This window comes from Podarcis cretensis, assembly GCF_951804945.1.
Source record: "Podarcis cretensis genome assembly, chromosome: 6".
NCBI classification, from domain to species: Eukaryota; Metazoa; Chordata; class Lepidosauria; order Squamata; family Lacertidae; genus Podarcis; species Podarcis cretensis.
Genome location: NC_137175.1, coordinates 13,977,725 through 14,005,524, shown reverse-complemented (window position 1 = coordinate 14,005,524; position 27,800 = coordinate 13,977,725). Strand labels below are relative to the sequence as shown.

Sequence of the window (27,800 nt, the reverse complement as noted above, 5' to 3'; positions counted from 1 at the left end):
TACAGGACATACCTATGTGGCTACCCCATTGCCAAAACATAACATTTTCCTCATGAGACAAGACGACAGGGACAGGAATTGCAGGGATGACTCATTGCTGATTGCTCTAATGAAATGTACACTGGTAAATTTTAAGAAGGTCATTTGTTGATTTAGGAAATCACAAGGCATGTAAGAGAAACTTATTTGAGAACAGCTACAACAAATTTGAGCACAGCTCTGAAACCATCCTCTTTGCTGCTGTGCTTTTTTCTCCCCTAAAATGAAAAAGTAGCACCTACAATGCAAGAAAGAGGGGATGATCTGCACATAAGCACTTTCCAAGGGCTAAAGAAGGTTGGGGATTACTTTTTAAGAAGAATCTTGCATACGCTCAACATATACTTCAGTAGAAAGTGCATGTTATACCAAAGTTTCGGAACATCTGCTCTAGACAGTAAAGTTTGCACAGGCTTTTGCAGGCCTAACACCTAAGAATTCTAATCTCCATTCCCACAATTCCTCTCAAATTATGAAAACGAGCATAGCAAATTAAAGATAAAATATACAGGCTTTGAAATAATTACTCAATATTTAAATGCTGTGACTTTTTTTATCAGAACAGTTACTATGCACCAAAATTAAAACACAGTTTTGAATATCAAACATTGACAACGTTTTAATTAAGTTAAGAACATTCTCAAATATATAAAAAAACTGATATGCTTTTACAAATGCAATAAAGAAAAAGTACAAAAATATTTAAAATTTAAATATGCAAGTAAACATTTGTAACCTTAGGCATATTCACAGGTTTTCTTCCTTCCGCTTTCCCCCATTCAAGGATATATTTCTAACTAAATAAGCACTCAAAGCTAGTGCTAGTTCTGTATTACTGACATATGCTTATATGGCATAGAAAATTGCATGTATAAGCAGACTTCTGTAACTGTTCTCAATATATAAATGAGAAGATCTACAGAATAAGAGATTGCAAAATGAACTTGCAACCCATTAGTTCTGCCAATTACTACTTGGTGTAGTATCTTCAGGGAGATAATAGGTTTCTACCTCTTCAGTCCTTCATATGAAAGGTACCTTATACAGAAATTTTAATGGGACCTCTTCTACAACAGCATTACTCTGTTTCCACTGCTATTTTCATTTCATACAATATCCATGTTAAAAAGTCTTCCACTTGGGTTTTGTTTTCCATTCTCAACTTTCACCTCTAGAAATATTCCCCTGTGAAGAACAGGAAGAATATTGCAATCTCACCATTATTTTAGATATGGAATTAAAGAATACTAAATGACAAGATTAAGCACCCTGTCACATTTTGTTCCTTATTGGAGACAGAAGCACAAATTACTATTTAAGAAATGTTAATAGTCCATGATGTTCTTCTGAGCAAGCATATAAATCATTATGCAATTCATTTAACAATGTTACAGTACACCTGAAATGGAACAAATACTTCTGTCTCAGAGTTTACATATTTATATTACTTCCAGTTTCTTGAAACTGCAAAACCAAAGACTGAGCATATAACAAAATTACATTTTGCAACTGTTACAGTACCTTTTTGAAGTCGATCTACAAAACTAAAATAGTCGATTTCTGAACAAATTTACCCCCTTAGTTATATATCATGCAGCTTCTGCCAAACTCATAATTTGCCTAGTACAAATCTTTAGCTGGTTAATCCTTCAAAATTATGAAGCATTTCTTAAACAGAGCAAAGCTTTAAGGTAAGGGAACAAATGCTATGTACCACAATTTTCATGTTAGCAAACTGTACAACTCATGACAGCAGCATATAAAGCAGCATTTTAATATAAACAATCATATTTCAAGTAATAACCAATGTTCTGCCAACACAAACTACCCAAGCTACTGTGCCCCAGATAATTCATCTTAATTTGGGTCCCAAAGGTAACAGAATCTAGGAAAACCTGAATTCTATCAAAGATGGGGTTAACAATAGATTAACCTTCCAGTTTGTTCTATTGGAGGCCTATTATAGGTTGTAACTTTAAGATACTTCCTGTGTTTGCAGGAATTGAAAGTTCAGATTATTTCAGCTGAAAGTAATCCAGTTGAATGGAACTGAGTCCTGCATATTACCTTCATGTATGAACGTATGCAACTTCTCTCCAGGTTTTTAATTTAAAAATCTAATCTACAGGTCCTCTTTCTTTTCAACAGATAGAAGAATAAATATTTCCATCTTGAAGGAAGTTTACAACAGCTTGCTTCATATGTTCAGGCCTGATATAGACAAATATAGCTATATTTTATTTCTCCATAAAGGCTGCGGCTGCCATAGAAGACCTCATGTTTCCTCTTGCTGAAGAAGTGAATTCCTCTATTTCGGCATTCAGTTTGTTGATCACCCATTCTAGTGCTTCACGTCCCTGAGAACACACACAGCTTGATTAAAAATGTTCTAATTTTCTATCTAGTCAAGAAATGGAGGAGACATGCAATATATCTAGCTTACATTGCAAAAATGTATCTAACATAAATGAAGTAATAAAATACAAGCAGAGCAATTTTATTCTAACCTAAAGTTAATTGTCTGGCCTAATATATAATGATTTAGTGCCAGCTAGGCCTTGTAATAAACACACCACACATGGCTTAAGGATTGCCTACTCTAATATTAGACAGCAGCTCTATTCTGTGCCTTTCCACCTAAAGAATAGGGCCTTTTTTGTGGAAGCTACCAGACTTTGGAACACTCTTCCTGGATGCTTTAATCAGGTGCAATTTAAGTTTTAGATGCAATTTCAAAAGACTTTCCTGTTTGTAGAGGATTTTTTTGGCTGTATTTATCATAAGTCAGGCAGATCAGGTCAAGGCAGAGTTAATATTGTCTTCCTGCAGTTTCCAATGGCTTTTGGATTTATTCCCTGAGCAGAACTCACTTAGGCTACATACTAAATGGTTTTTGAAAGATGGGAGATTAACTCCTATGTGAGGCAATGCACTAAATACACTAGAGCTCAAAAAGCTCTTTGAATTTGAGTTTTTCACCTCTAGCTAAAGAGCTCTTTAATCTGCAATTCACCTCTATACACTTCAGTTAACTATTTAACTGTTAACTACAACACATTATACATGGGGCTGCCTCTGAAGATTGTTTGGAAACTGTAACTGGGGCAGACTTCAGCAGCCAGTGGGGCAAGATGGTTTCAGCACATAATACCAACCCTGGCCCAAAGGTAAAGTAAAGGGACTCCTGACCATTAGGTCCAGTCGTGACCGACTCTGGGGTTGCGGCGCTCATCTCGCTTTATTGGCCGAGGGAGCTGGCGTACAGCTTCCGGGTCATGTGGCCAGCATGACTAAGCCGCTTCTGGCAAACCAGAGCAGCGCACAGAAACACCGTTTACTTGCACTTTGATATGCTTTCAAACTGCTAGGTTGGCAGGAGCAGGGACCGAGCAACGGGAGCTCACCCCGTTGCAGGGATTCGAACCGCCAACCTTCTGATTGGCAAGTCCTAGGCTCTGTGGTTTAACCCACAGCACCACCCACGTCCCAGGGCCCAAAGGTACTTGCTGCCAATTAGTTTCTGACCCCAGTTTAAAGTACTGGTTTTGACCTGTAAAGCCTGATTAATTTTTTTTACCAGAGTCCCTGATATGGCTTAGAACATTCATGGATGTATTAGACCCATTGTCAACCCAACACTTTAAACTAGCCAACCAACCCACACTTCTCAATCTAGATGGAGCTGGAGCTTTCATGCTCCCCACTGTCTACTGGTTCTATCTCCACATGGTAGCTATAGCCAACTAAGATAGATTAGTATTATCTCCATACTGCATTATCAGGGCCTAAGTGATTGGTTCTTTGTCTACAACTATGTAGTACACTTACTGTCAATTTGACTTAGGAATTCTGCAAGTTCTCACTCAGCTGCAACAGCATTGCATTGCATGCGAATTCTAAAATATCTCCATCTCCCTTTTTTACACATCATAAAAGCTGACTACATACTTTTTTAGCATTAGAAGAGATTGTGTTCTCCATTAGTCCTTCTAGGTAACTGCTGACACTAACGCCTTTCACACAAATTGTTGCTTCTTGGGTCAAAATGGTTCTAAGGAAAAAAGAATAATGGTTTACCAACTTACTTCTCAAATTTCTATTACTGCAGTAAAATCTTCCCAAATAGCACAGATGCATCAAAGTATAGTTAGGTGCTCTGTTATTAACCAATCAACTATTTTAAAAAGGGGCAAATAGTTTTACAAGAGCTGGAGCGAACAAAAACGAAGTGGTCATGAGGAGATTAAGCAATAGTTTGCTCCAGAATACTGAAATGCCAATATCCCACAATTGTACACATTAATGGTAAGAATGGGAATCTGTGGGAGAAATCTAACCACCACTCTTACAGCACCTTTTGTCATTTCCTCCTTTCCATAGAACTGAGCAGTTACACACACCCACGGAACCAGATTGCCGTGCACAGCTCTGCAAGTTTTCAAGGTAAGTAATTGTTTGAAGTCAGTTATAGCAATCAAGAGAAAAATGGAAAGAAGGAAATGAGAATGAGGCTCACTTAGGCAGAGGCACCTATATCCTTGAACATTAGACAGTAGACAATAAAAACAGGAGAACAGTCAAGGGGTAGCACAATAGCATAACAGGTTCTTATCCTACCTAAAGAGACATTAATATGCCATTACTGAAAACACCCAGCGCCAGCAATCCTAGCAAATGGGATTACATTCATTACAAGAAACCATGGTAGAAAAAAAGCTTGTTTTGGTCATTTTGAATGTGACCTACTCACAATCCTCAGACTATAAATTTAAATGAATGTCTAGAGCAGTGGTTCTCAAAGGCTGCAGCGCACCTCACTGGTGTGGCAGGAGAGGATGGCAAGTTCGGCAGGAAGATTAAAGGGCAATCACTACTATATTTTGGGAAAGATTCGTTTTCCTATGTAGTTGCATTGTTTTATACTTTCTGGATGTCCCATGACCGTATTATAAAGTAGTTGTGTTCTATGTTATACCGTATTTTTCGCCCTATAGGACGCACCGTCCCATAAGGCGCACCTAGTTTTTTGGGGGGGAAATAAAGGGGGAAAAATTGTTTCCCCCCCCAGGCGCGGGGCTGGGGCGGGGAGGCCCGAGCTTCCCCCGACCCCAGTCCCCAAACAGGCAGCTCTCTGCAAGCCGTGGGAGCCCAGGGCTGGCTCCCGCCGCTTGCGGAGAGGTCCGTGAAGCCTGGATGCGCTGATCTCAGCGGGCGCAGGCTTCGGCATGCAGGCAACTCTCCGCAAGCAGCGGGAGCGCTCCCGCCGCTTGCGGAGAGGTCCGCGAAGCCTGGAGAGCGAGAGGGGTCTGTGCACACCGACCCCTCTCGCTCTCCAGGCTTCAGTGAAAGCCTGTATTCGCCCCATAGGACGCACACACATTTCCCCTTCAATTTTTGAGGGGAAAAAGTGCGTCCTATAGGGCGAAAAATACGGTAAATCACACATTGTTAGTTGTTTCTTTTTGTTTTCCAATGTATTTCTTATCAATTAAAAAATCAGTGTGGTGCAAGCAAATTTTTATTCTGAAAGTGTGGCCCAGAGAAAAAGGTTTGAGAACCACTGGTCTAGAGCAAGAATGGGGAACCAGATCCAGCCAGTGGGATAAAATGGGAGCTCACTTTTAACATTCTGAACTGTGCAATGGCAGGCACATCTCCACTTGTACCTTACCTGATATCACATATGATGTCAAGAGTGAAGCAAGTAGGTGTGGCTTGGGGGAAATTGCCTCTTGGGCCCAACTGGGGCCTGTGCTGGGCCTAATTAGGCTTGTAGACCATAGATTCCCCACCCATGGCTTAAAGTAAAACTCTAAAGAAATCAATTACTTACTTTTCTGGCTTTTCAGGATGTGGTTTATAGATTAATCTCTCATCTACTGACACCAGATTTGTAAATGAAATCTAGAAAAAAAATTAATTTATATATCAAATCTTCCTGTTATAAAATTCCGTAAGATATGTAAAGGGCTATGCACTTATGGCATCTGAAGCCACTACAGCTGGGGCACAGTATTTTCATGATATTACAACAGTCTTCTCTAAGGTAGACATTACTACATTCCCCCAACTCAGATTACATCACATATAATGCAGCACGAACTGGAAACAAATCCCTGATGCTAAATGTTGCCAGAGTCACAAAAGACTGTCATACTGATTGTTCACAAAATAAGTACAAGTCAGTATAACATGGCACAAAAACATCTGAGAGAAAAGTTGCATGTTGTGTATATCACTAAGAAGTGTCTCCCCTGTTCATTCAGCTTCTGAACAAGAAATGTCAGAACAGCTCCACAAAAAAATCTAAGCACGTTTTATATGCTCAAATAAAAGGCTACCAAATAAGTCTACAAAAAACTTCCAATATATTTTTGCATGCATGAACTAAAGTATAAAGATTAAACAATTTATTAATACTTACATTAGTAGAATTGAGCTCCAGTACTTTCTCTACTGGGTCAACTATGGAGTGTTCTTGTACATATGTCCTTGTTCTACAAGCACCAATAAGCTAGGAGAGAAACATCAGGCATTATATATTTCAGGCCTATTTTCATTATCAACTTGAGTACAAGACAGGACAAAAAGATATCTAGTCAGATCTTGAGATGCATATTCAATAGTTGCCAGTTTAGTGACAATGGCTTCTTGTTCCATTTCATGTACCTGAATTACGATCTGAGTTCTGCTCCTTGTATTGTTTTTCCCCTTTATCTGAACATTATTGTAATTGTAAAGCACTTCTCCACTTCTTCTCTTTCCTTATTTGTGACTAGCTGAAAAAAGCCTAAGGCTTATGCAGTCCTTTTCTCATAACAGGAAACTATGGGCTTTCTGTTACATCTGAACAGAGCCATTCACTTAACCCCCCCCCCAGCAGGTATTATTGCTAGCATTCATTCTACTCATTATCTATGCAGGATTCACCCTACAGTTGGAAAAACCATGCTGAAAATGGCAAAATTATGCAACACTCTTACTGTGAAGTTCTGGTGGTTAGCCATCAGCTATGTCTTGGTAATATTTTTACTTGTTACCAACCAGCTGCTAGGGTCAGTCACATCATGCCTGTTTCTCGATAACCGAGAACTTAGTCAACGGTTTGGTTTGCAGGTACCTAGAATGTACAGCACAACAAACCACTGTATTATGGAGCTTGACTTGTTAAGCGAATTCTATTTTTAATATTTTTCTAGCTGAAATTAAAGTGATTTAACCAGCTGAATTTATTTATTTTAAGTGAGTAGGAACACTCAGGCTATCAATCAATGCATATGAAGTGGATAAGTGCTTCCTGAAATATGCTGACTAGGACATGATGGAGTGGACAACACAAAGAGGTTCTGACTTCTGTAGGAGGTACTGTTTGGAGTGCTATTGGATTGATGGACTTTCACTTTATTTATTCATTAAATATACACAAAGATTTATCAAATGGATCAGCTGCTATTATAAAATGCTAAATGAATGGACAGCACCTTTCAACAAAGCCACCAGTTCCTTCCAGGTCTAAATACAATGTAATTATGGTGTAAATAAACCCAACAGAAATTATTAATTTGTACCCTGAACAGTTCAGGAAAATCCAAATAATGTATTGTGAAAGAGTGAAATGCAAAGCTAACTTGATCCCCAAATACCACTTTCAGAGAAGGTTATTACACTGTATTTCATAAAAACCAAGGTCAAATGGGTGTAATTTCAAAGTAAGTCAGATATTTGTCCTGCATCCTGAATGGACACGTACTGATTTTACAATTGATGGCATCCCCCATTCGGTACTGAGCAACCTGTGGCTATGTAACTTTCCATTGGGATCTACATGCCGGTCCAGAACATCTACTCCAACCACGCTGGGATTCATGGGATTTGGATATTTCTGCATAGCAGCTGTAGTAACTGTCTCCCAAGGGTGGCTGTCAAATTAAAACAAAAATGAAGATAAGCACTTTTCAGTTAGTTACATAGCAATAAGCTCTGCAGATAGTCTCAGATTTAGCTAAGAACCTGAGCCAACCAATTCACCACATACTATTGTCACTGAATTCTCAAGGAATTCTCTTTCAAGTACTATATAATGTAAACTGTGCAAAAAGCATCATAAAAATAAGCAAAAATGAAGTCTTAAAAGCAGCTTAAAGATCAGGTTTGTCACAAAAGAAAGAAGAGCACTACAAAGCCTAAGACAAAACTCCAAAATAAGATACATTCAAATTCTGGGACAATCAAGACACAGCCCTGAATCCATTTCAACCCCAAATACTGCTTGGATCCTTGGACTTTCATAATGAGCAAAAGAAAACTCAATAAAATCAACACATGGCCAAACCTAGCAACTGCAGCAGTCGGTGAAAAACATGTTTTTCAAACAGCAACTGCTGGAACAGAGCATGGCTAAACACGTGCAGCCTGCACAGAATGAAAGGAAGGTCTTTCACTGCTTGCAGAGCGGGGGAGGCGCCTGATGCAGTTCTTCAGCACCCATTTTCCAGCCTGCATTTCCTTACACCAAGGAATGGGAGACACCATAAGAACACTGCAGAAGAGGACTTGGCCATGGCAGACCCAAGAAGGTGGTGGGCTACCATTAGCACGGAAAATGTGGACAAGAAAATTGCACTAATCCTCAGGACAGTTGCTTAGCTGCAGCCACATGGGAAGAAACATACCAACTATGCACTGCAAAATATGATGTAATGCTTCTTCACTGAAATAAGCATCCAGTGAAGTACCTGTGAAAGAAACAAAAAGGAGCCCACTTTTCTTCTGCTTTCAATTCCTCCTCTTAAAACCCATATCGTTGCAGCTTTTTTAAAATAAAAAAAAAATCCCTAACAGATTTTTTTGGGGGGGGGGGTGGAGAGAAGAGAAGGACAAGAGGGACGAGATGGGTGCTGCTGCTACTAATACCCTCAAACCAACCTTGGCGATGGAAAAGGTTGTCAGCAGCGCCTGAATAACTACAATAGATTCCCCCCCCCCCTTCTTCTTTATGCCCCATTTGAAAGGTTTCCATAGGTGACTAAAACAGAGCTGGGGACAATTCGCGACGCTGGGGAAATGGGGGCAAGAGAGGGAGAAGAAGCGCATGCACTTCTGTGGGGTAGTAGGAACCTTAACCCCCCCAAAAAAAAGATTATCAGACGCCCCCTCGCCCAAGGCAGCTGTTTCGGGGGTGCGTGTGGGATAATTAGGGGGTGGAGGGGGAGCCCCTTAAAGGTCAGCGCGCCCCTGCCCCTCTCCACCCCCTAAGTGAAGTCAAAGCCACCCTTGCCCCAAAGGAGATGCTCCTCGGGGGTCCCCTCAGAGGCCGAGTTCCCGCTGCGCCCAACACCTCAGGGCCCAGCGGCCGACCCCTCCCCGCTTTAACGCGGCATCTTGCCGCCCGCTACTCACTCGAAGGTGTGCTCAGAGGTCCAGATCTTCATTGCGGCGGCCGGAGGAGGAATATGGAGGCGTGGGGGGGGGTTTGCCTCTCGGCAGCCTCGGTTTCCTTCAGACGCCCCCCGCGCCTCGCGACGCCCTTCCGAGCCGCCCGCCCAGCCTGACTGACGGATCTGAGAAAGGACTGAGGCGGAGGGGGAGGGGACGAAAAGAGCCGGGTGACCGTTCCCCTCCTGCCCTCAAGTGCGCCTGCTCCGCCCGTGCTGGGGGTGGGGGGGGAAGTGGGAGGGGCGAAGCACCTAGGGAAACGTCTGATAGGGCGGCGTCCTATTCACCGGCTGGGCGACGTCAGAACTGAAGCCATCCTTCCTTCGGCTACCTTGAGAGCGAGAGGGGCCTCGGGCGCCGGCGGGGCGCGAGCCGCACTAGCGCGCGTGCGCACCATCCCAACGGTTTCTACGCCCGCGCGCCTGCGCGGTGGCAAGACTCTCGATGAGGCCTGCCCCATTTTGCTGAGGTCCTCAGTGCTGCATGGGGCAGGGGGAGGCCTGGCACCACCACGATTATGTCCCCAACTGTAGTATTTTATTTGAAAGCTTTCTCATTACTAAAACACTTAAGTTGGCCGCAGTACAATAAGGTACAGTGGTACCTCAGGTTAAGTACTTAATTCGTTCCGGAGGTCCGTTCTTAACCTGAAACTGTTCTTAACCTGAAGCACCACTTTAGCTCATGGGGCCTCCTGCTGCTGCCATGTTGCCAGAGCACGATTTCTGTTCTCATCCTGAAGCAAAGTCCTTAACCTGAGGTAATATTTCTGGGTTAGTGGAGTCTGTAACCTGAAGCGTATGTAACCTGAAGCGTATGTAACCCGAGGTACCACTGTATGTGCTTCGACATCAATTCTTCAACATAGTGATCCTGAGAAAGCTCTGCATACTTAAACATTAGCTCTGGACCATCTTTCCAACTTGCAGCTAGATTGAGATTTATTAGCAAGTGTTTATTTCTTTAAAATTATACAAAGTTTAAAATTATACAAAGTTTAGCTTTTTTTCTTCCTCATTATATCAGTTCATAAAAGTTCCACAGTTAACAGTAAATTTACAAGCTAAGTAGTGACAATAATTCTTTGTAAAAGAGTGGTTTAGGAGGGATGGGAACTTGTGGCCTTCCAGATGTTAGACGCCAACTCCCATCTCTAGTCAGTATGGCCGACAGTCAGGGAAGATAGGAGATGGATTCCAACATCAGCTGCTGGGGCACTGGCTTCTCACACCTGGTTTAGCAGGAAGCAGAAGCTTGATATTCTGGTTCATCTGCTGTCTGACATTGCAGCCAACTATCTAAAAAGACCGATGCACATGTGGAGTAATCAACAGCCTTCTGGATATACACAGGCATTTACTCTTCTGTTTCATTGTAGACAGGTGGCAAGATTCTCCTAGAGTTGGTCTTAACCCATGGGTGCGCTATTATTTCTTTCAAGGGAAGCCGCAGGGAAGGTGTACGGTTGAGTACTTTGGATATTAGGTCCTTGGCTCCATCTGACACCCAAGAAGGGAATGAAAAGTTAACCTTGGAAGAAAAGAATGTTTTAAGTTACATTTTCTTATGAAGCTAGTTGTGTCTTCTGCTTTTTTAAAAAAGTTGAATGCATTACCCTAGTGCCAGTTTATCTGCTTCTCCACCCCCATGCAGCTTTCCTATCTGCACATCAGCTTTGCCCTAAGATGCTCATACTGTTGGACAAGGACCTTGTCAATTATGTATCTTGTACAGCACCTCTAGAAATAGGGTTATGTTAACTGCCATCCCTCAAAGGGCGACATGTCTGTGGGGCTATGGTCAGGGTATAAAAGGTAAAAAAAGGTAAAGGACCCCATGACAGTTAAGTCCAGTCAAAGGCAATGATGAGGTTGTGGCACCCATCTTGCTTTCAGGCTGAGGGAGCTTGCCTTTGTCCACAGACAGCTTTCCGGGTCATGTATATGTACCAGCAGCCACACACTAGGCATGGGCATTCATTAAACAAGCAGTACACACACACTCACCAGACATGAAGTCTCTCAGAACTCTGGTATACACACACATTTCTTTCCACTCCAGTGTTGTGGGTGGGAGGAAACCCTGCCTTTTACTCTTTCAAGAGCAGGCAGAGGGCTCATCTTCTGTGGCACTTAGTGCTAAGATCTGAGATCAAAGAACTTATGTAAAAAGGCAGCTGGGGGCTCTTTTATTTCCTAATCGGAAGATTAAGCACTCTGCCCTTTAAAAAGTGTGTTCTAAATAATAGAGGATGTTATCTCTTGACTAGATTTTGAGGAAAAAGCATCAAGGGTTGGCAGGCCATATGATCTGGAGGGTGGGGGCAGATCTTGATTGTGGGTTAGCCATCCTGGCTCATGGCTCTTAAGCTTGATGCTATAACCTAATGTGCCCATTCAAGGATAAACCATCAAGATTTGGGCCCAAGTTTCAAGCTGTAGATTGCAAATTCCATTTACTCTCAAAGCTTTTTGTTCAGAAGAACATACATCTTTTATTCTTCTGAAAGTCTCCATCTGTGTTGGTGCTTCAAATGGTGCATATCCTGCAAGACACTCGTAACAAAGGACACCAACGCACCACACATCGACATTTTCACTGTGTGGACTCCCCTCTATCATTTCTGGAGCAAGGTAGTCTGCAGTGCCACAGAATGTTGTCCTCCTATTTTTTTAAAAAATAAATGGGTTCAGTTTAAAATTGCCAGTTGAAATCCAGTTTAAAATGGGTTCACTTTTAACAGGACACATTCTGCATTTCACAGTTGCCAAATAGAAATTTAGCAGGTGAATTTTTTTGCTCACATGACTCTTCCCAACAGTATTGAATTCTTAAAAATATATATCTATACATACCTAAGTGATGGAGCATGCACTGACCATCCAAAGTCTGCCAACTTCAGCTCCCCTCTTAATCCTAACAGGAGATTTTCTGGCTTAATATCTCTATGGATCACTTTTAGAGCATGGCAGTACATCAGAGCATCAGATATTTCTTCCATATACTGTAGATGTTTGATGCACAGAAAATAAAAAAAAATAGGTAAGTTAATTCTGGCTGTTAACCAAGACTGCATGCAACTGTACATAAATTTAGCAGTGAGACTGGATTAAAAGTGCACTCACTGCTACTGTAATGCACAATAAGGTTTCCTCTATGAGTCTGGGTAGAAAACTTATGATTTTCCCACTGTAGAAAGAGTTGGGTTTACATAGCGCTGATTGGCCAACCATTGAGTCAGTATCAGAAAAAAATCCCTGGAATAGGGTGTTGCACAGGAGAGTTACAAGGGCAAAATAGAGAGGCTTGGAGGGATGTATTTCATCCCATGACGTAAGGTACTTGACCATTGCACATGATGTTCTGACCCCACCCACTTGTGATTTGGCTCCACCTACCACTGGTAGGCAGACTCCAACCTCTTCCCCCCCAGCCAAGATAATGTGGCTTTTGGTGATTCTCATCCTTAGGCTAGAACTTCATTTGGAGAACTACTAATGGGGTCTGGAAGTAAATATTAAATTCAGTGCACCTCCTCTTCTCAAAAGGAATCTCTTTAGTTCACTTTTTCAACTGAAACAAAGTCATAAGAAACTTAAATCTGTGGTCACAGGGGGATGACCTTAAAGTCTGCTGTGTCTGAAGTTTGGGTGCAACTCAGCTTGCAGAAAGAGGTTTGTATGGAGTTTGAACAGATAAAAGGACCTACAGATTCCCAGACTATCTCTGTACTTTTAACCTCTTTGCTAACCACCATATCCTTTACAGTTTAGATTGATACATTTTAGGTTGCATCCTGTTTGCAACTTATTTCTCACACTTGGATTGAGTATGAGGCCATCCTTGATGTATCTTCTGAGAGCAAAGGGGCAAGTATGGCTTTTTTGTTTCTCCAACTAGTTAAAACAAAATAAAAAAATTCCTTCCAGTAGCACCTTAAAGACCAACTAAGTTAGTTCTTGGTATGAGCTTTCGTGTGCATGCACACTTCTTCAGAAGTGTGTTAGCTAGGACTATAGAGTTCTATAGACTATAGAACACTTCTTCAGAAGTGAGTTAGCTAGGACTATAGAATTCTTTCCTTTCCAGAATGTCCTTCTGTTAATAAGCATAAGCTTTCTTATTTTATACTCCGTCTCAATCTGATTACCTTCCAATGAAAGGCATGCTCCAATCAAAGACTCTCACTAAAGGCAACTTCTGCTGTTGCATAAAAGCGCCATATGCTAACAGGCTGGACCTTAAACACTGGTGCAATGGGCTATGCCATCCTTTATGCCCAAATGTCCTTCTCCATCTCTGAAAGCCATGGCTTGGTTATTTCACAATGTTTGGGGCCAGTCAAAGCTGCTTCAACATAGACGGTATGTTGGTTTGCAGCTGTAGAACCAAATCAGAAGACGACACAGACAGACACACATAAACGGGCTTGGCTTTGCTCTCCTCACAATACATTTACCTACCAGGTTTTCTTTAAGGAATATCTACACCCTCTGAGGCATATTAAGCCAACAAACAGGGTTGGCTCACCCATGAGGTGGACTGAAGCAGCGACCTCGGGTGACTGAATCCTCAGGTGGCAAAACGGGAAAGGCTGTCCCGCGAATAAATATTGACTACTCCAAGCTCACCAGCCATATGTTCTATGTTTTGCATTACTTCATCTCCAGCCAGCTCCTTGTGTAGAACAGTAGCCTTTGCATTTGTACTCACAGTGGCTGTTCTGATGTCATCAAAGTGTGTTTTCTTCTGTAGCTCCTTGTACAGTTCTCCTCCTGGAGCATATTCCAACATCAGAAAAACCCGGGTCTGGTCATGGAAGTAGTTATACATCCTTAAGATATTTGGGTGTCTAGGCAGATTTTTTGTTTAAAGGAAAAAAGGAGAGGACCTGTGGTTTAGGTCACATAAGAAGTAAGCGGCTGTGATAGGTAGACAAAGTACACACGGTCTACACATGAATGTACTAAGCAATTGCCCCATCCAGGAAGAAGATACTATTGAGATACAAGTTGTGTTTGGATCAATCAATGCATGCTCCCTTGGAAGCAAATCTCCATTATGTTCAGTGGGGCTTACTCTTAGGCAGGTGGCGGGCATAAGATTGCAGCTGTAACTAAGGTGCACCAACCTGGTGTCCTCCAGATGTTTTGGACTACATAACATCTACACAATGTTTCAGAGGTGATAATGAGGCTTTCCATGTTTTGACAGATTTAGCACAGAGCAGGTATGCAGACCGCGTGGCCCTCTAGATCCTGATGGTCAACATGCTCGACCATAGCAAGGTTCCTTAGCTCAGTGGTAAGCATCTGCACTGCATGCAGAAGGCCCTACCTTGTAGCTGTTATGATGCTGATGCTGATAATTTACCGTATTTTTCGTCCCATAGGACTCTCCGTCCCATAGGACGCACCTAGTTTTTTTGGGGGGAAATAAAGGAAATTTTTTTTTCCTTTATTCCCCCCCCCAAAAAAAACCAGGTCGAGGAACAGCGGGATGGCGGCGCTGCACCTCCCTGCTGTCCCCCGAGCTTGTGCGGCTGGCCGATGTCTGCCCGGCGCACGGGGCGTTCTGCTTCAGGGCGCCCTTCGCGCCAGGCGGCAGGCTGCTATCCGCAGCGTGGGGAGCCCTGCGGGGAACTCCTGCAGGGCTCCCCACGCTGCAGATGTCTGCCCGGCGCGAGGGGCGCTCTGCTTCAGGGCACCCCTCGCACCAGGCGGCAGGCAGGAACTCCCGCAGGGCTGCCTAGGCTGCGGATGTGTTCCCGAAGCGCCAGGCGCTCTGCTTTCAGCGCGCCCGGCGCTCCAGGAAGGAGGCTGCTATCCGCAGCCTAGACAGCCCTGTGGGAGTTCCCGCAGGGCTGCCTACGCTGCGGATGTCTTCCTGAAGCCTGGAGAGCGAGAGGGGTTGGTGCGCACCGACCCCTCTCGCTCTCCAAGCTTCAGCGAAAGACTGTATTTGCCCCATAGGACGCACCCAGAATTCCCCTTCATTTTTGGAGGGGAAAAAGTGCGTCCTATAGGGCGAAAAATACGGTAATTAATTAAATTTGTTAGCCGCTTTATCTTGCCCAAGGAAACACAAAGTGACTTACAACCAACTAACTCACCAAACCACACAGATACATTAAAACAAAAGGGGGGGGGAGGAGACACATTAAAAAATCAGTGCCTAGCATCTTCAGGTGGGGTTAGGAAAGACTACTGTCTGAAACTTCTGAGCTGCTGCCAGTTAACACAGCCATAGTACTGGATGAACCAATCATTGGGTCACCAACTCCAACCCCCTACAATGTAAGAATCTCAGCTAAAGCATCCATGACAGATGGCTATCCAGTGGTCTGACTCTATGAGGCAGCTGCCTCTGCATTCAGTTGCTTTACCTGAGGTGACTTAAGATTTCTATTTCTCTTCTGAGCTGGTGCTCTAGCTGAGATTTTTCCAGCAATGATTTGAAAATGACTTTCAAGGCCAAGATGAAGTGAGTTTTTTTCTCCCGGGCCAAGTACACCGCTCCAAATCTCCCCTTGCCAAGTGGCTTGCCAAATTCAAAGTCTGAGGTGCCCCACATTTTCCTGTAAATCAAAGGGGGCAGTTAAAATCAGTTACTAAACCAAGAGAACCATACATTTCCTTTAGGTAAAGGTAAAGGTACCCCTGCCCGTACGGGCCAGTCTTGACAGACTCTGGGGTTGTGCGCCCATCTCACTTAAGAGGCCAGGGGCCAGCGCTGTCCGGAGACACTTCCGGGTCACGTGGCCAGCGTGACATCGCTGCTCTGGCCAGAGCCAGAGCCGCACACGGAAACGCCGTTTACCTTCCCGCTGGTAAGCGGTCCCTATTTATCTACTTGCACCCGGAGGTGCTTTCGAACTGCATTTCCTTTACCAGCATGATAATATCTGGATAATCCCCATCTCTGATGTAGCACTGCTGCTGTCCAAGATGATGGACCCACGTGAATGTGCTCAGGGGCAAGTTGGCCAATGTGCTCAGTGACCATGCTCACATCATCTGCACAGGTGTGTAGCATGTAAAGGGGGAGAACTCTGAAGACTTGGGCAGAGGTGTCACAGGTAGTCCAAGCAGGACATGCTGGAGTGGACTGACACGTAAATGCAAGGCAGTTTTCTTATGACTGATCAGGGGCATTATGATTCAAATATGCCACTGAGAAGATTAAACAAACATCCATCAAGATATTGCACCTGTAAAGAAACTAGAAGAAAGGCAAAGGTTGACAAAAGGTACATAACCACAGAAAAAAGCAAGATGTGTGTACAAGATACACACACTTAGTTTCTAATTTGGTATCAAAGCCATTCTTAACTGCAACATGGCAGAAGATTCCTCCAGTGTAATAGTCATCACGAGACACTTTTAAATAGTTACCTGGGAAGCAGAGAACCAGAGTCATGTTTGGCATTTGCTTGAGATACTTTTTCTTGAGATGCATTTTCTTCTGCAACAACAATTGCACCAACTTAGAGGCATGATGTGATGGGCAGTAGTTATGGATCTAGTTAAAGTACTTTTCATGTAACTGAATTGCTGTACAGTGGACCCTCTGGATACGAATTAAATTCATTCCAGGGGTCCGTCCACAACCTGAAAAGTCCGTAGGCAGAGGTGCTGCTTCTGCGCACATGCATGGCGTGATTGAATGCGCATGTGCATGCGGCAAAACCTGGAAGTATACACTTTCTGGTTTGCCGTGTTTGTAGCCTGAAAGTTCCATATCCAGAGTAACTAGAGGGTCCACTGTATACTTAACAAGTACTTTTTCAAAAGCTGTTCCTTTTTAAAAAAAATTTATTTATTTATTTATACAAGAAAAAAAAAACACACAAAAAAACACAAATACCAAATTACACACAAATTACAAAAATAACCATAGCCACATAATTTTCTTGGCAAACAATAAAACATCTATTGGTCTTAACACTAAAGACCCAACTTCCCGTCTATTCCATATTTCAAATTCATGTTACTTACTGCCAATACACATTTTATTCATAATTAAACTTATTCTCAATAAATCTAATTTCTTCTATCTACCTAGCAGCTATTACTGAAGTTCCTCGAATGCTGCAACAGAATTTAAACTACTATATTTGTTTTTCAGATATTCTTTGAAAACCTCCCATTTAGAAACAAATTCCTGTTTTGATTTATTCTTTATCTTCAAAAACTGTTCCAACTATATAATTGAACCACTTTTGTTTGTCCTTAACTAGCATACTTTAAGAATTTTATTCCTCCATTTGGGCGGGGGGCCAACTTGCTTATGTAACTCGCTATCCTACTTAAAGCTCTATATAACTACAAACAGAAAGACACAAAATCATTCACTAAGAAGAAAACAAGCATGTTTGAAATTATCAGCAGAAAGGTGTGGTGATCTCCACCCATTCCATGACTACCACTTGTAGTTGCTCTGCCTACAATAAAAACACATACACACATAGTGACATAGCTTTATAAAAGCAATCCAAGACTAAAGGTTGCCTATGTTTGTTGCTTCACACTCAGCATCCTTTTTCAGGGTGTTTTTCTACATAAGCAGCTAAGGAGTTCTTGTTTCAATTAGCTTTATCAAGTGAATGCAAAAATCTAAATTACAAATGTTTCTCCTCCACAAACAGTGCAAGAGGCTCCAAGGTGATTTAAGCCTCCCGAGGAAACACTAAATTGCACTGCAGTGGTTTTACAAAAGAATTACAAACTAAACATTACTGTTAATATGCTGGAAGGTATACTGTTGTTTCTCTGCTTACAGGATTGCTATCGTAAAACACAGCTTAAGAGAGAAGGGAGCAATAAGGAAATCAGTGTACTGGACATAATTTTGTACTAAAGGAGGAGAGAATTAGAGAATTATAAAAGCAATCAAGACAGAAAAAAGATCTCCAGTTCTGGAAAGAACTAGTAAGTGCAGCACTAAGAACACAAGGAGTGCTGGATGAGGCCATCGGTTTCAGCATCTTGTTTTCTATTGGAAGCCTGCAAGCAGGACCCGAGGGCAACAGCACTCTCCCTTCCTGCAGTTTCCAGCAACTGGAATTCAGAAGCTTACTTACTGCCTCCAACAGTGGAGATTGAACGTAGTCATCAGAGTTAGGAGCCACTGATTGCCTTATCCTCCTTAAATTTGTCATTTCCTTTGTAAATGCTATCCAAGTTGCTGGCCATCACAGCTTCTTGTGGGAGCAGATTCCATAGTTTAACCATGTGCTTGAGAAGCAGGACAGAAGAAAGATATCTTAAAGAAGACATGAAGAAGCAGAAGACAAGGAACAGAGCCAAGAAACGCAAGAGTGGGCCTCAAATTTCCTACATGGTCCTCAAGAAAGGAATAACTAATTCATCTTGCCTCTTGCCCTCTTGCCCTTAGTTTTCCTACTAAGTTTGGGGCTTATTGGGATGAGAGGTGGAAGTTGCATCATAAGGTACAGGAAGCTCAGGCAGAATGAGGCAGTTACCTCAGGAAGCTTATTTTGAGTATCATGAAAAGGCAAATTGCTCATTATTTCATTTATTATTGTGCCCCCAATGGGATACATGTGGGACGCAGGTGGCGCTGTGGGTTAAAGCCTCAGCGCCTAGGGCTTGCCGATCGAAAGGTCGGCGGTTCGAATCCCTGCGGCGGGGTGCGCTCCCGCTGCTCGGTCCCAGCGCCTGCCAACCTAGCAGTTCGAAAGCACCTCCGGGTGCAAGTAGATAAATAGGGACCGCTTACCAGCGGGAAGGTAAACGGCGTTTCCGTGTGCGGCTCTGGCTCTGGCTCTGGCTCTGGCTCTGGCCAGAGCAGCGATGTCACGCTGGCCACGTGACCCGGAAGTGTCTCCAGACAGCGCTGGCCCCTGGCCTCTTAAGTGAGATGGGCGCACAACCCCAGAGTCTGTCAAGACTGGCCCGTACGGGCAGGGGTACCTTTACCTTTTTACCTTAATGGGATACATTTATGGGATTCTCTGCTGCAAAGTGCTGAAATAACTTTTTCAGACATGACATTGATGGTTCTGCTACAAAAAACATGGCAAGATGTCTCCATATTGCTTAATGGATACAAATGTCACTCATAGACAGCCACTCCCTCAATGGAAGGTTGTAGGGCTAGTGGGGGTCTAACATGTTTCATCTCCACAAAGTTGAATGCAACTACAGCAGCCATGATTTCATGCAACCCGTTTGCAACCGCTGTCTTGGTTATAGTTCTGAAAGTATGTTTAATGCTGATTAACATCTACATACCACCTTGTCAACAACAAAAAAACTACTGTAAATACTATCTGGACAGAACTAGAAAATTATATAGAATCCATCAAATCCCTATATCCTACTGCAGTGTTTATCATTGCAGGGTATTTTAATGCACACATGGGAGTCGTCAATGTAAATTTGTACACCCATTACAATCAGATTCTGGAACCAGATATTTACTTTGCCAGAGGTACCTCCCGTCTGTCTAAAGATCATAGATGTAATTATTCAGGGCTTTGTTTAGCCCAAGTTGTAAGGCGGAGGGACTTGCTAATATTAAATGGTGTGATAGAGGGAGATTGGCCTGGGGAATATACCGACTTTACAAAGCATGGAAGCAGTGTGATAGATTATATTGCGACCTCACAATTTGCGTATTAGTTTGTCATGGAGTTTGAGGTGGGCCATAATATTGAAAGCGATCATTTACCTTTAACAATGGTACTAGTAGGCCCAGTATTTAATCATTCTTCCCCCAAAACTCAATCTGTAATGCAAACTTAGGTGTGACTGTAGGCAATAGTATTAAGTGAACCCCAGTACTTAATCTAGCACTGACCCTCCTTCTTCATACAGATGACTTAAAGGCTATTCATACTGCTATTATCTCAGCTACCTCTGCTGCTGAGGCTATGGATTTATTTAAGATCTTGAATGACAGGTTGCAAGACCACTTGAGAACTGAGATCAAGAACAGTGGCTCAAGAAGATCAGTGGGATCTTCCAGGTGGTTCAACAAAGAGTGCAAGCAAGCTAAAAGCCAGCTGAAGAGAGTTTACTGTAAATATAGGAACTCTAATTTACCCCTCTTAATTAATGAATATGTTTCCCTCAGACAGAAGCATAAACTTCTGCTAAGATGGAAAAAAACAGAAAGCCTCTCACGATAAGTCCATCTCCCTCTTCTGGCGTACAACTGATTGGTGGAAGGTTCCATTTGTATTCCACTTCTGACAGCAAAATATCTCAGGCCAGCCCGGAGAGCTTACCAGGTTACCTGACCATGGCTCTGACAAAACTGAATGGGATGCAGAACAACATACAGTATGAAACGGCAAGCAACGTACCTTTTGGCTCCAATCTTCCTTTGTCTTTGTTGAGTTGTTTTCTTACAGGTGTCTGCTGTACCACTGAGCTGGCCATCTTTGTTTTAGGAATAAAAGCATAAAGGGATGAACCAAGAGATTATCTGGTTGCCTATGAAAACAGGATGCTGGACGTGATAGGACTTTGGCTTGATGCAGCAGGGCTCTTCTTAGACACCTTCCCCAGGGGCAATTGAATCTTACTTAAGCACTAATTACAGGATAGTATAAACCACTGCATTTGAGGCAACTGGATGGTTTGGGTGTGGCTAGGCAGGCTGTGTAGCATACAGACAGCTCTGTTCTCCAGACAAGAATACCCACTGGGCTTCCTCTGCCTGCTCCCAGCATTTCCACTGTGGGAGACCGTCTCAGTTTGCCAAATGGTAGGGATGCCCCTGCACCAACTTGTCTAGAATTTGGGTTGCTGTATGTTGGAAGTTTGGTACTTGGGCAAGGCCCGATACACCTCAGAACCTGAGACACAAAGAGCAAAAACTTACGATTTCTTCCTGAGCTGAGCTTTGACTGTCACAACAGGCTATGTTGGGCTTCCAATGCAGGAAGAAGGAGCTACACAGGGAAAAAATAAAAAAGTCTTGTGGCATCTTACAATAAAGCTTTGCTAATTTATTATTATTATCACACACGTTTTTGAGGACCGTTTTTGAATCTCCTGATGTCATGTCACATGACATTAGGTGATTCAGTTTCAAAGGAAAAACTGGAAGCAGCCTCTAAATGCTTTGATTTATGCCCCGCTACCACAATTCCTGGGACGCAGGTGGCGCTGTGGGTTAAAGCCTCAGCGCCTAGGACTTGCCGATCGAAAGGTCGGCGGTTCGAATCCCTGCGGCGGGGTGCGCTCCCGCTGCTCGGTCCCAGCGCCTGCCAACCTAGCAGTTCGAAAGCACCTCCAGGTGCAAGTAGATAAATAGGGACCGCTTACCAGCGGGAAGGTAAACGGCGTTTCCGTGTGCGGCTCTGGCTCGCCAGAGCAGCGATGTCACGCTGGCCACGTGATCCGGAAGTGTCTCCGGACAGCGCTGGCCCCTGGCCTCTTAAGTGAGATAAGCGCACAACCCCAGAGTCTGTCAAGACTGGCCCGTACGGGCAGGGGTACCTTTACCTTTACCTTACCACAATTCCTACTAAATGGAAGCCCCACTTTGGGCAGGGATTAGCTCCGCTCAGTGCAAGTGCTGCCAATTCCAGTTCCTATCCCTGCTTGCAGAGACACAATCAGAAGTTCACTCTAGGGCTGCCACTTGTTCATTTGAACCACACCTTTACCTGCCCTACACTTGAAATCAGAGATATGCGTCAGATGGGAGGGGGGGGGAGAGAAGATGGCCATACATACAAATACCTGAGATTGCCCAGACCCAGTCTACACTGACCAGCAGTGTCTCTGCATGGTTTCAGGTGGAAGTCTTTCCCAGTGCTATCTTGGAGATGCCTGGGAGAAAAGCTGACGACTCCTAGGGACTGAAGCAGTCTCCCCCCCCCAAGTATTTTTTGAGTGGGCCAGCCCCTCTCAGTTTTCATAGGATGTTCAGCTCTGCTCCAAGCTTCATACAATATTGCACTGCGCCCTCTCAATCCTCTGGAGAAGCAGGCACCTTTGCCTAGGAGAGACTCTCAGACCTTTTACATTCAAAGCAGTTATTCTAACACTGAGCTACAGCCAACCTCCACAACACTTTTATTTTTTTGCTGCATTGCATCAACACTGTTATCACTCTGGGAATTGCAACAAAGGAAGGCACCAGGTGTACCTGTATGGAGTAGAAATGCATTGTTGTATGGAACAGGAATTCACTGATTTACCTTCTCATTTAAATCAGCTGAGGCAGGATGGGGAGTGAGAATCTGGTTAATATCCCCAATGGCTTATATACCCTCTTCGTTGAACGGGAACTGGTTCAACTAGAGCGGGGGGTCAGCAAACTTTTTAGTGGGGGGCCAGTCCACTGTCCCTCAGACCTTGTGGTGGACCGGACTATATTTTGAAAAAGGAAAAAAAAAAGAAGAACGAATTCCTATGCCCCACAAGTAACCCAGAGATGCATTTTAAATAAAAGCACACATTCTACTCATGTAAAAACACCAGGCAGGCCCCACAAAGAACCCAGAGATGCGTTTTAAATAAAAAGACACATTCTAATTATGTAAAAACACGCTGATTCCCGGACTTTCCGCGGGCCGGATTTAGAAGGCGATGGGGCCACCGGCCTTAGTTTGCCTACCCATGAACTAGAGCAATGATGTCTAATCCCAGGTAATTGAAAACCCATCACATAAAACAAGCAATTGTGCCAAAATATCAGCACTAAAAACTTTTCAAAATGCATCATTTAGAAAGCATTCAATTATATTTAAATTAATGTCCTTCAGAAAGTACTTGTTCTCTTAAAATCTACAGAGCTAGGTTACTTGGCATAGCATCCCACCCACCCTGCAACTCCTATATTCATAGTTCATTACCTAATAGAACAAACCAATTTGCAGAGTTCTTTGGAACTCCAGAAAAAAGCAGGATTTCAGTAGCAGCCTTAGTGCAGGCTTTTTCTACAGTCACTGTCCTATCAGCTCAGGCCTTTCTCCTCCTCTGCATTGCAAATGGATTCAGGTGCAAAGACTGGAGCCAAGATCAATTCTTAAAGTCACACAGTTTCTGGGAGTTGAACAACTAGGTACAAAGGGTTTCAAGGCTCCAATGCCTTTAATACAGTGGTACCTCGGGTTACATACGCTTCAGGCTACAGACTCTGCTAACCCAGAAATAGTACCTTGGGTTAAGAACTTTGCTTCAGGATGAGAACAGAAATCGTGCTCCAGCGGCGTGGCGGCAGCGGGAGGCCCCATTAGCTAAAGTGGTGCTTCAAGTTAAGAACAGCTTCAGGTTAAGAATGGACTTCCAGAACGAGGTACCACTGTACAGGGATGGAGAAGCTACAGCTCCCATTGTGCCTGACTGTTGGACATACCGGGCCAGGGCAGAGGGAAGTTGGGAGTCCAACAACACCTGGAGGGGCTGCCCAGCCCTGCCTTAAATAAAACTCATAATATAGCTACCAGTGGCAATGCCTCAAAGCATGGAATGTTCTTTACCAGAGCTGTAAATCAAACATGACTGTGATGACTTTGTTAAGTAAGAGGTCACAGGTTCCCACCCCTATTTCACTTGTTATGTAAATGACAGAATTTTTATGTGCCATAAAAGGGTGTGGAGGGCAACTGCAGCTGTAATTCTGCTCTCCTCCCTACCTTCTACAACTTTTAAAGGTACAGGGAAAATGCCCTTTGCATTTAATCATCTTTGTTGACTCATCACAAACCTCATTCTTGAAAGCAATTTTTTAAAAAGGTCCATCTGGGTGAGTGGTGAACATGCAAATGTGTTGCTTGTTCTACAGCAAAGGACAATTGAGAGGGTTCATTAGATCAGTTAGCATGGGGTGGAACAGATGTGAAAAGCAGACCCTCCAAGTGTCCCTATTTTCCAGGGATGTCCCTGGTTTAGAGAAGCCATCTCAGTTTCTGATTTGATCCCATCATGTCCCACTTTTCCTTAGGATGTCCCTATTTTCATTGGAGAAATGTTGGAGGGTATGGAGTTATCCGACCCCTCAGCCATCTGAAAGCAATCCTGTATAGGGAAGTTTCTTTTAAAAATGTTTAATGTTTTATTATATTTTTACATATGTTGGAAGCTGCCTAGAGTGACTGGGGCAACCCAGTAAGATGTGTGGGGTATAAATAATAAAATTATCATTATGGAATGGGACATCCCTATTTCATTGGAGAAATGTTGGTGGGTATGGAAAAGGCAAATTCATGAATGATGAACATAGCAGAGCTAAAAGGCGTACTGTTTTTCTATAAAATGTTGATGGTGTACAGATGTGGCTCTAATCTTTGATCTGATATTAATACATTTGCCACTTGTTTTTTTTCCTGGCCCTGCTCCTGGGCCAAGGCTTCTAAGGCTAAACAGCTTGAATTTCCACCAGGCTTAGGGCTGTCAATTGTTTTAACAGGTCCTGCTACTGTACCTTTAACAAAAGCCTGACAAACAGAAAGTAAGTAGCTGGAGCTTTCTCCAAAGCTGCATCTGTCAAATTTGTGTGTGTCAAGATGTTCTTAAAGGCAGCAGAGCAGGGACAGTGAAGTTGGCAACCCTAGCATTCACTCGTGAATTCTTTATTTGTTCAATCTAAAAGGACATAAAAGGGGAACCCAACAAAGATTGTGAAGCAGCTTACAACCAGGTGAGGTGTCAGTGTGACCTCCAGTTCAAGAGAAAAGAGACAAGCAGAGCCGGCAGCTGCCTCAGGCGGTACCCAAGAGAAGTGGCACTGAGGAAGAAAAGGAAGCCGCTGCCCCAATGCTGCTTTGCATGGCGGGGTTGCCATAGCTACGTCCCTTCTTTGTCCTCAAGGTGCCATGAGATCAGCAAGCCTATTCGCCAAGCTCCCAGAGAGCAGCAGGGCTATAGGAGAGCAGCCAGCTACTACCCCACTTCTGCCACAGCTTCACGCAGTACCTACGACAATCCTGCCTTATAAAGTCCAAGTGGGGCAGCAGCTTCCTCTTCCACCTTGCCATCTCCTCCTCTGCCTGCCCATCCTTTCACTTTCTCGCCTTCTGCTTTCCACCACCTGATTCCTTGATTTTTGCCTTGGTCACCTCCTCCACTTGACTTCGTATTTCAAATATTACAGGACTAAAGGTAAAGGTAAAGGGACCCCTGACCATTAGGTCCAATCGTGGCCGACTCTGGGGTTGCAGCGCTCATCTCGCTTTATTGGCCGAGGGAGCCGGCGTACAGCTTCCGGGTCATGTGGCCAGCATGACTAAGCCGCTTCTGGCAAACCAGAGCAGCACACGGAAATGCCGTTTACCTTCCCGCTGGAGCGGTACCTATTTATCTACTTGCACTTTGACGTGCTTTCGAACTGCTAGGTTGGCAGGAGCTGGGACCGAGCAACAGGAGCTCACCCCATTGCGGGGATTTGAACCACCGAATTTCTGATCGGCAAGTCCTAGGCTCTGGTTTAACCCACAGCGCCACCCGCGTCCCTATTACAGGACTAAAAAGGTAAAGGTAAAGGTACCCCTGCCCGTACGGGCCAGTCTTGACAGACTCTGAGGTTGTGCGCCCATCTCACTTAAGAGGCCAGGGGCCAGCGCTGTCCGGAGACACTTCCGGGTCACGTGGCCAGCGTGACATCGCTGCTCTGGCCAGAGCCAGAGCCAGAGCCAGAGCCGCACACGGAAACGCCGTTTACCTTCCCACTGGTAAGCGGTCCCTATTTATCTACTTGCACCCGGAGGTGCTTTCGAACTGCTAGGTTGGCAGGCGCTGGGACCGAGCAGCGGGAGCGCACCCCGCCGCAGGGATTCGAACCGCCGACCTTTCGATCGGCAAGCCCTAATGGATCTATTGCATTCATGTGCCCCCACTTTCTAATCCCTGGAGCTCAAGGTGGTGTGCATGGGTTCTGCCCCTCATAATTTAATTCCCACATTAATCCTGTGAGGTAGGTTTAGGCAAAGTGTGGGGGGGGGGGAGAGAAAGAAAGAAAGAAAGAAAGAAAGAAAGAAAGAAAGAAAGAAACTGGCCCAAGTTCACCCAATGAACATCATGGCTGAGTGGGGATTTGAACTCTGGTCTCCCAGGGCCCAGTCTAAACACTACACAACACTGCAGAGTCAAGTCATCGCTGACCACTGGCCCTGCTGGGAGCTGGTGAGTGCTTGGTGCTGTACAAACATGGAAAACGTCCTAGTCAGGTTGCATGGTGGGTGTGGGTTTTGTGGTTCGCCTCAGGCACCAAAACGCATTGGGCAGGCCCTGGAAGCAAGGAAGCAGTTGTGAACAAGCTTACTAGAGAGTAAGTCCAATTGAACTCTATGGGACTCACTTGTAAGAGTAATCAATTGCAGGGTCATCTAGTATGTAATTTCTCAGGCCTGCAGTTAGAAAATTGTTTTGGTTTGAGACAGCTCAAATTCTTTATGCCCTCTGTTGGTTCTGGTCAAGCAGCTTTTGCAGGTTTTTGAAACTCTACAAGAAAAAAGTGCAACTTCTGTTTTTCAAGGGCAAAAGTGGAACGGGTATGCATTGTAGATGGAATCACCTTTTAAAAGGGCTTCAGCTAAAACTGTATCCATCCTGTGTTAATTTATGGCTTAATTTGAATGTGGCCTCATGGAGTGTTCTCCACCAGGGGGCAGAGCAGTGCTGTGAATGGTGCAGGACGGACATAATTAATTGTGGAAAGCCACTGTTGGACTGATAACTAGTGGCTTGCCATTATTTATAGCTATTCATCAACTATCATACCACATTCTGCCCAGAATGACTCTTCAGTCTTAGCCAACTCGTTTTGTAACGTTGTTGGCTGGGAACGGTTTTATAACAGTTATAAAACAGATATTGGCTAATGCCAGTATCTTATGGTGCTCTAGATCGAAACAGGCTTTGGCGTCCCAATAAATCCTACATACCCTTAAAAGTAAAACAACACAAAAACATTGTTGAATGCGGGGGGGTTGGGGTTGGATTTTTCTTTCATGGGAAATCCTTTTGGGAACCACCTAATTTCCACCTCTGCTATTTCATTTGCTTTTTTTATTTTTGTTTTTAAATAAAGAGCTTTCATTTTTAGGACTAATTCAGAGTACTTGCATGCTTTGGTCCTGTAATAATAATAATAATAATTTATTATTTTGTTATGTACTGAGTTGAATAGGATCCAAACTGCAGCAGTCTGATTGGTCCTAGAACAATAGGATTCAGAATGCAGCAGTCTGATTGGTCCTAGAACAATGCAGCAGTATGATTGGTTGGCAGGAACCACCCAATCATGCTCCAGATATAAGTGAATCCACAACCTGATTGGCTTACAGTAGAATTCCAGAATTAGCCAATCATGTGCAGCCCACTGTGTAAATAATGTATATAAAG

At 43.7% G+C, this 27,800-nt stretch overlaps 2 protein-coding genes across 6 annotated transcripts; both read right to left on the bottom strand.

Moving 5' to 3' along the window:
- Nucleotides 1-631: 631 nt before the first annotated feature.
- PRELID3B (PRELI domain containing 3B) lies at nt 632-9,810 on the bottom strand. Its single transcript, XM_079982275.1, has 6 exons — nt 9,439-9,810; nt 7,790-7,958; nt 6,464-6,553; nt 5,873-5,943; nt 3,988-4,090; nt 632-2,396 (listed from the first exon to the last, which is right to left on the bottom strand). Exons 1-6 carry the CDS (start codon nt 9,468-9,470, stop codon nt 2,277-2,279), a joined length of 585 nt encoding a protein of 194 aa, XP_079838401.1. The 5' UTR covers nt 9,471-9,810; the 3' UTR covers nt 632-2,276.
- A 598-nt stretch (nt 9,811-10,408) lies between these two features.
- LOC307217809 (aurora kinase C-like) lies at nt 10,409-26,776 on the bottom strand. Of its 5 annotated transcripts, none has more exons than XM_079979742.1 (9): nt 26,755-26,776; nt 21,328-21,397; nt 20,807-20,882; nt 16,869-16,938; nt 15,860-16,051; nt 14,188-14,326; nt 12,330-12,478; nt 11,964-12,138; nt 10,409-11,004 (listed from the first exon to the last, which is right to left on the bottom strand). In XM_079979742.1, exons 3-9 carry the CDS (start codon nt 20,880-20,882, stop codon nt 10,831-10,833), a joined length of 975 nt encoding a protein of 324 aa, XP_079835868.1. In that variant the 5' UTR covers nt 21,328-21,397; nt 26,755-26,776; the 3' UTR covers nt 10,409-10,830. The 5 variants fall into 5 exon arrangements, with proteins under 5 accessions (XP_079835868.1, XP_079835869.1, XP_079835866.1 ...); XM_079979743.1 differs by lacking the exon at nt 26,755-26,776 and adding an exon at nt 21,965-23,694; XM_079979740.1 differs by lacking the exon at nt 26,755-26,776 and having other exon boundaries at nt 21,328-21,563.
- Nucleotides 26,777-27,800: the final 1,024 nt, after the last annotated feature.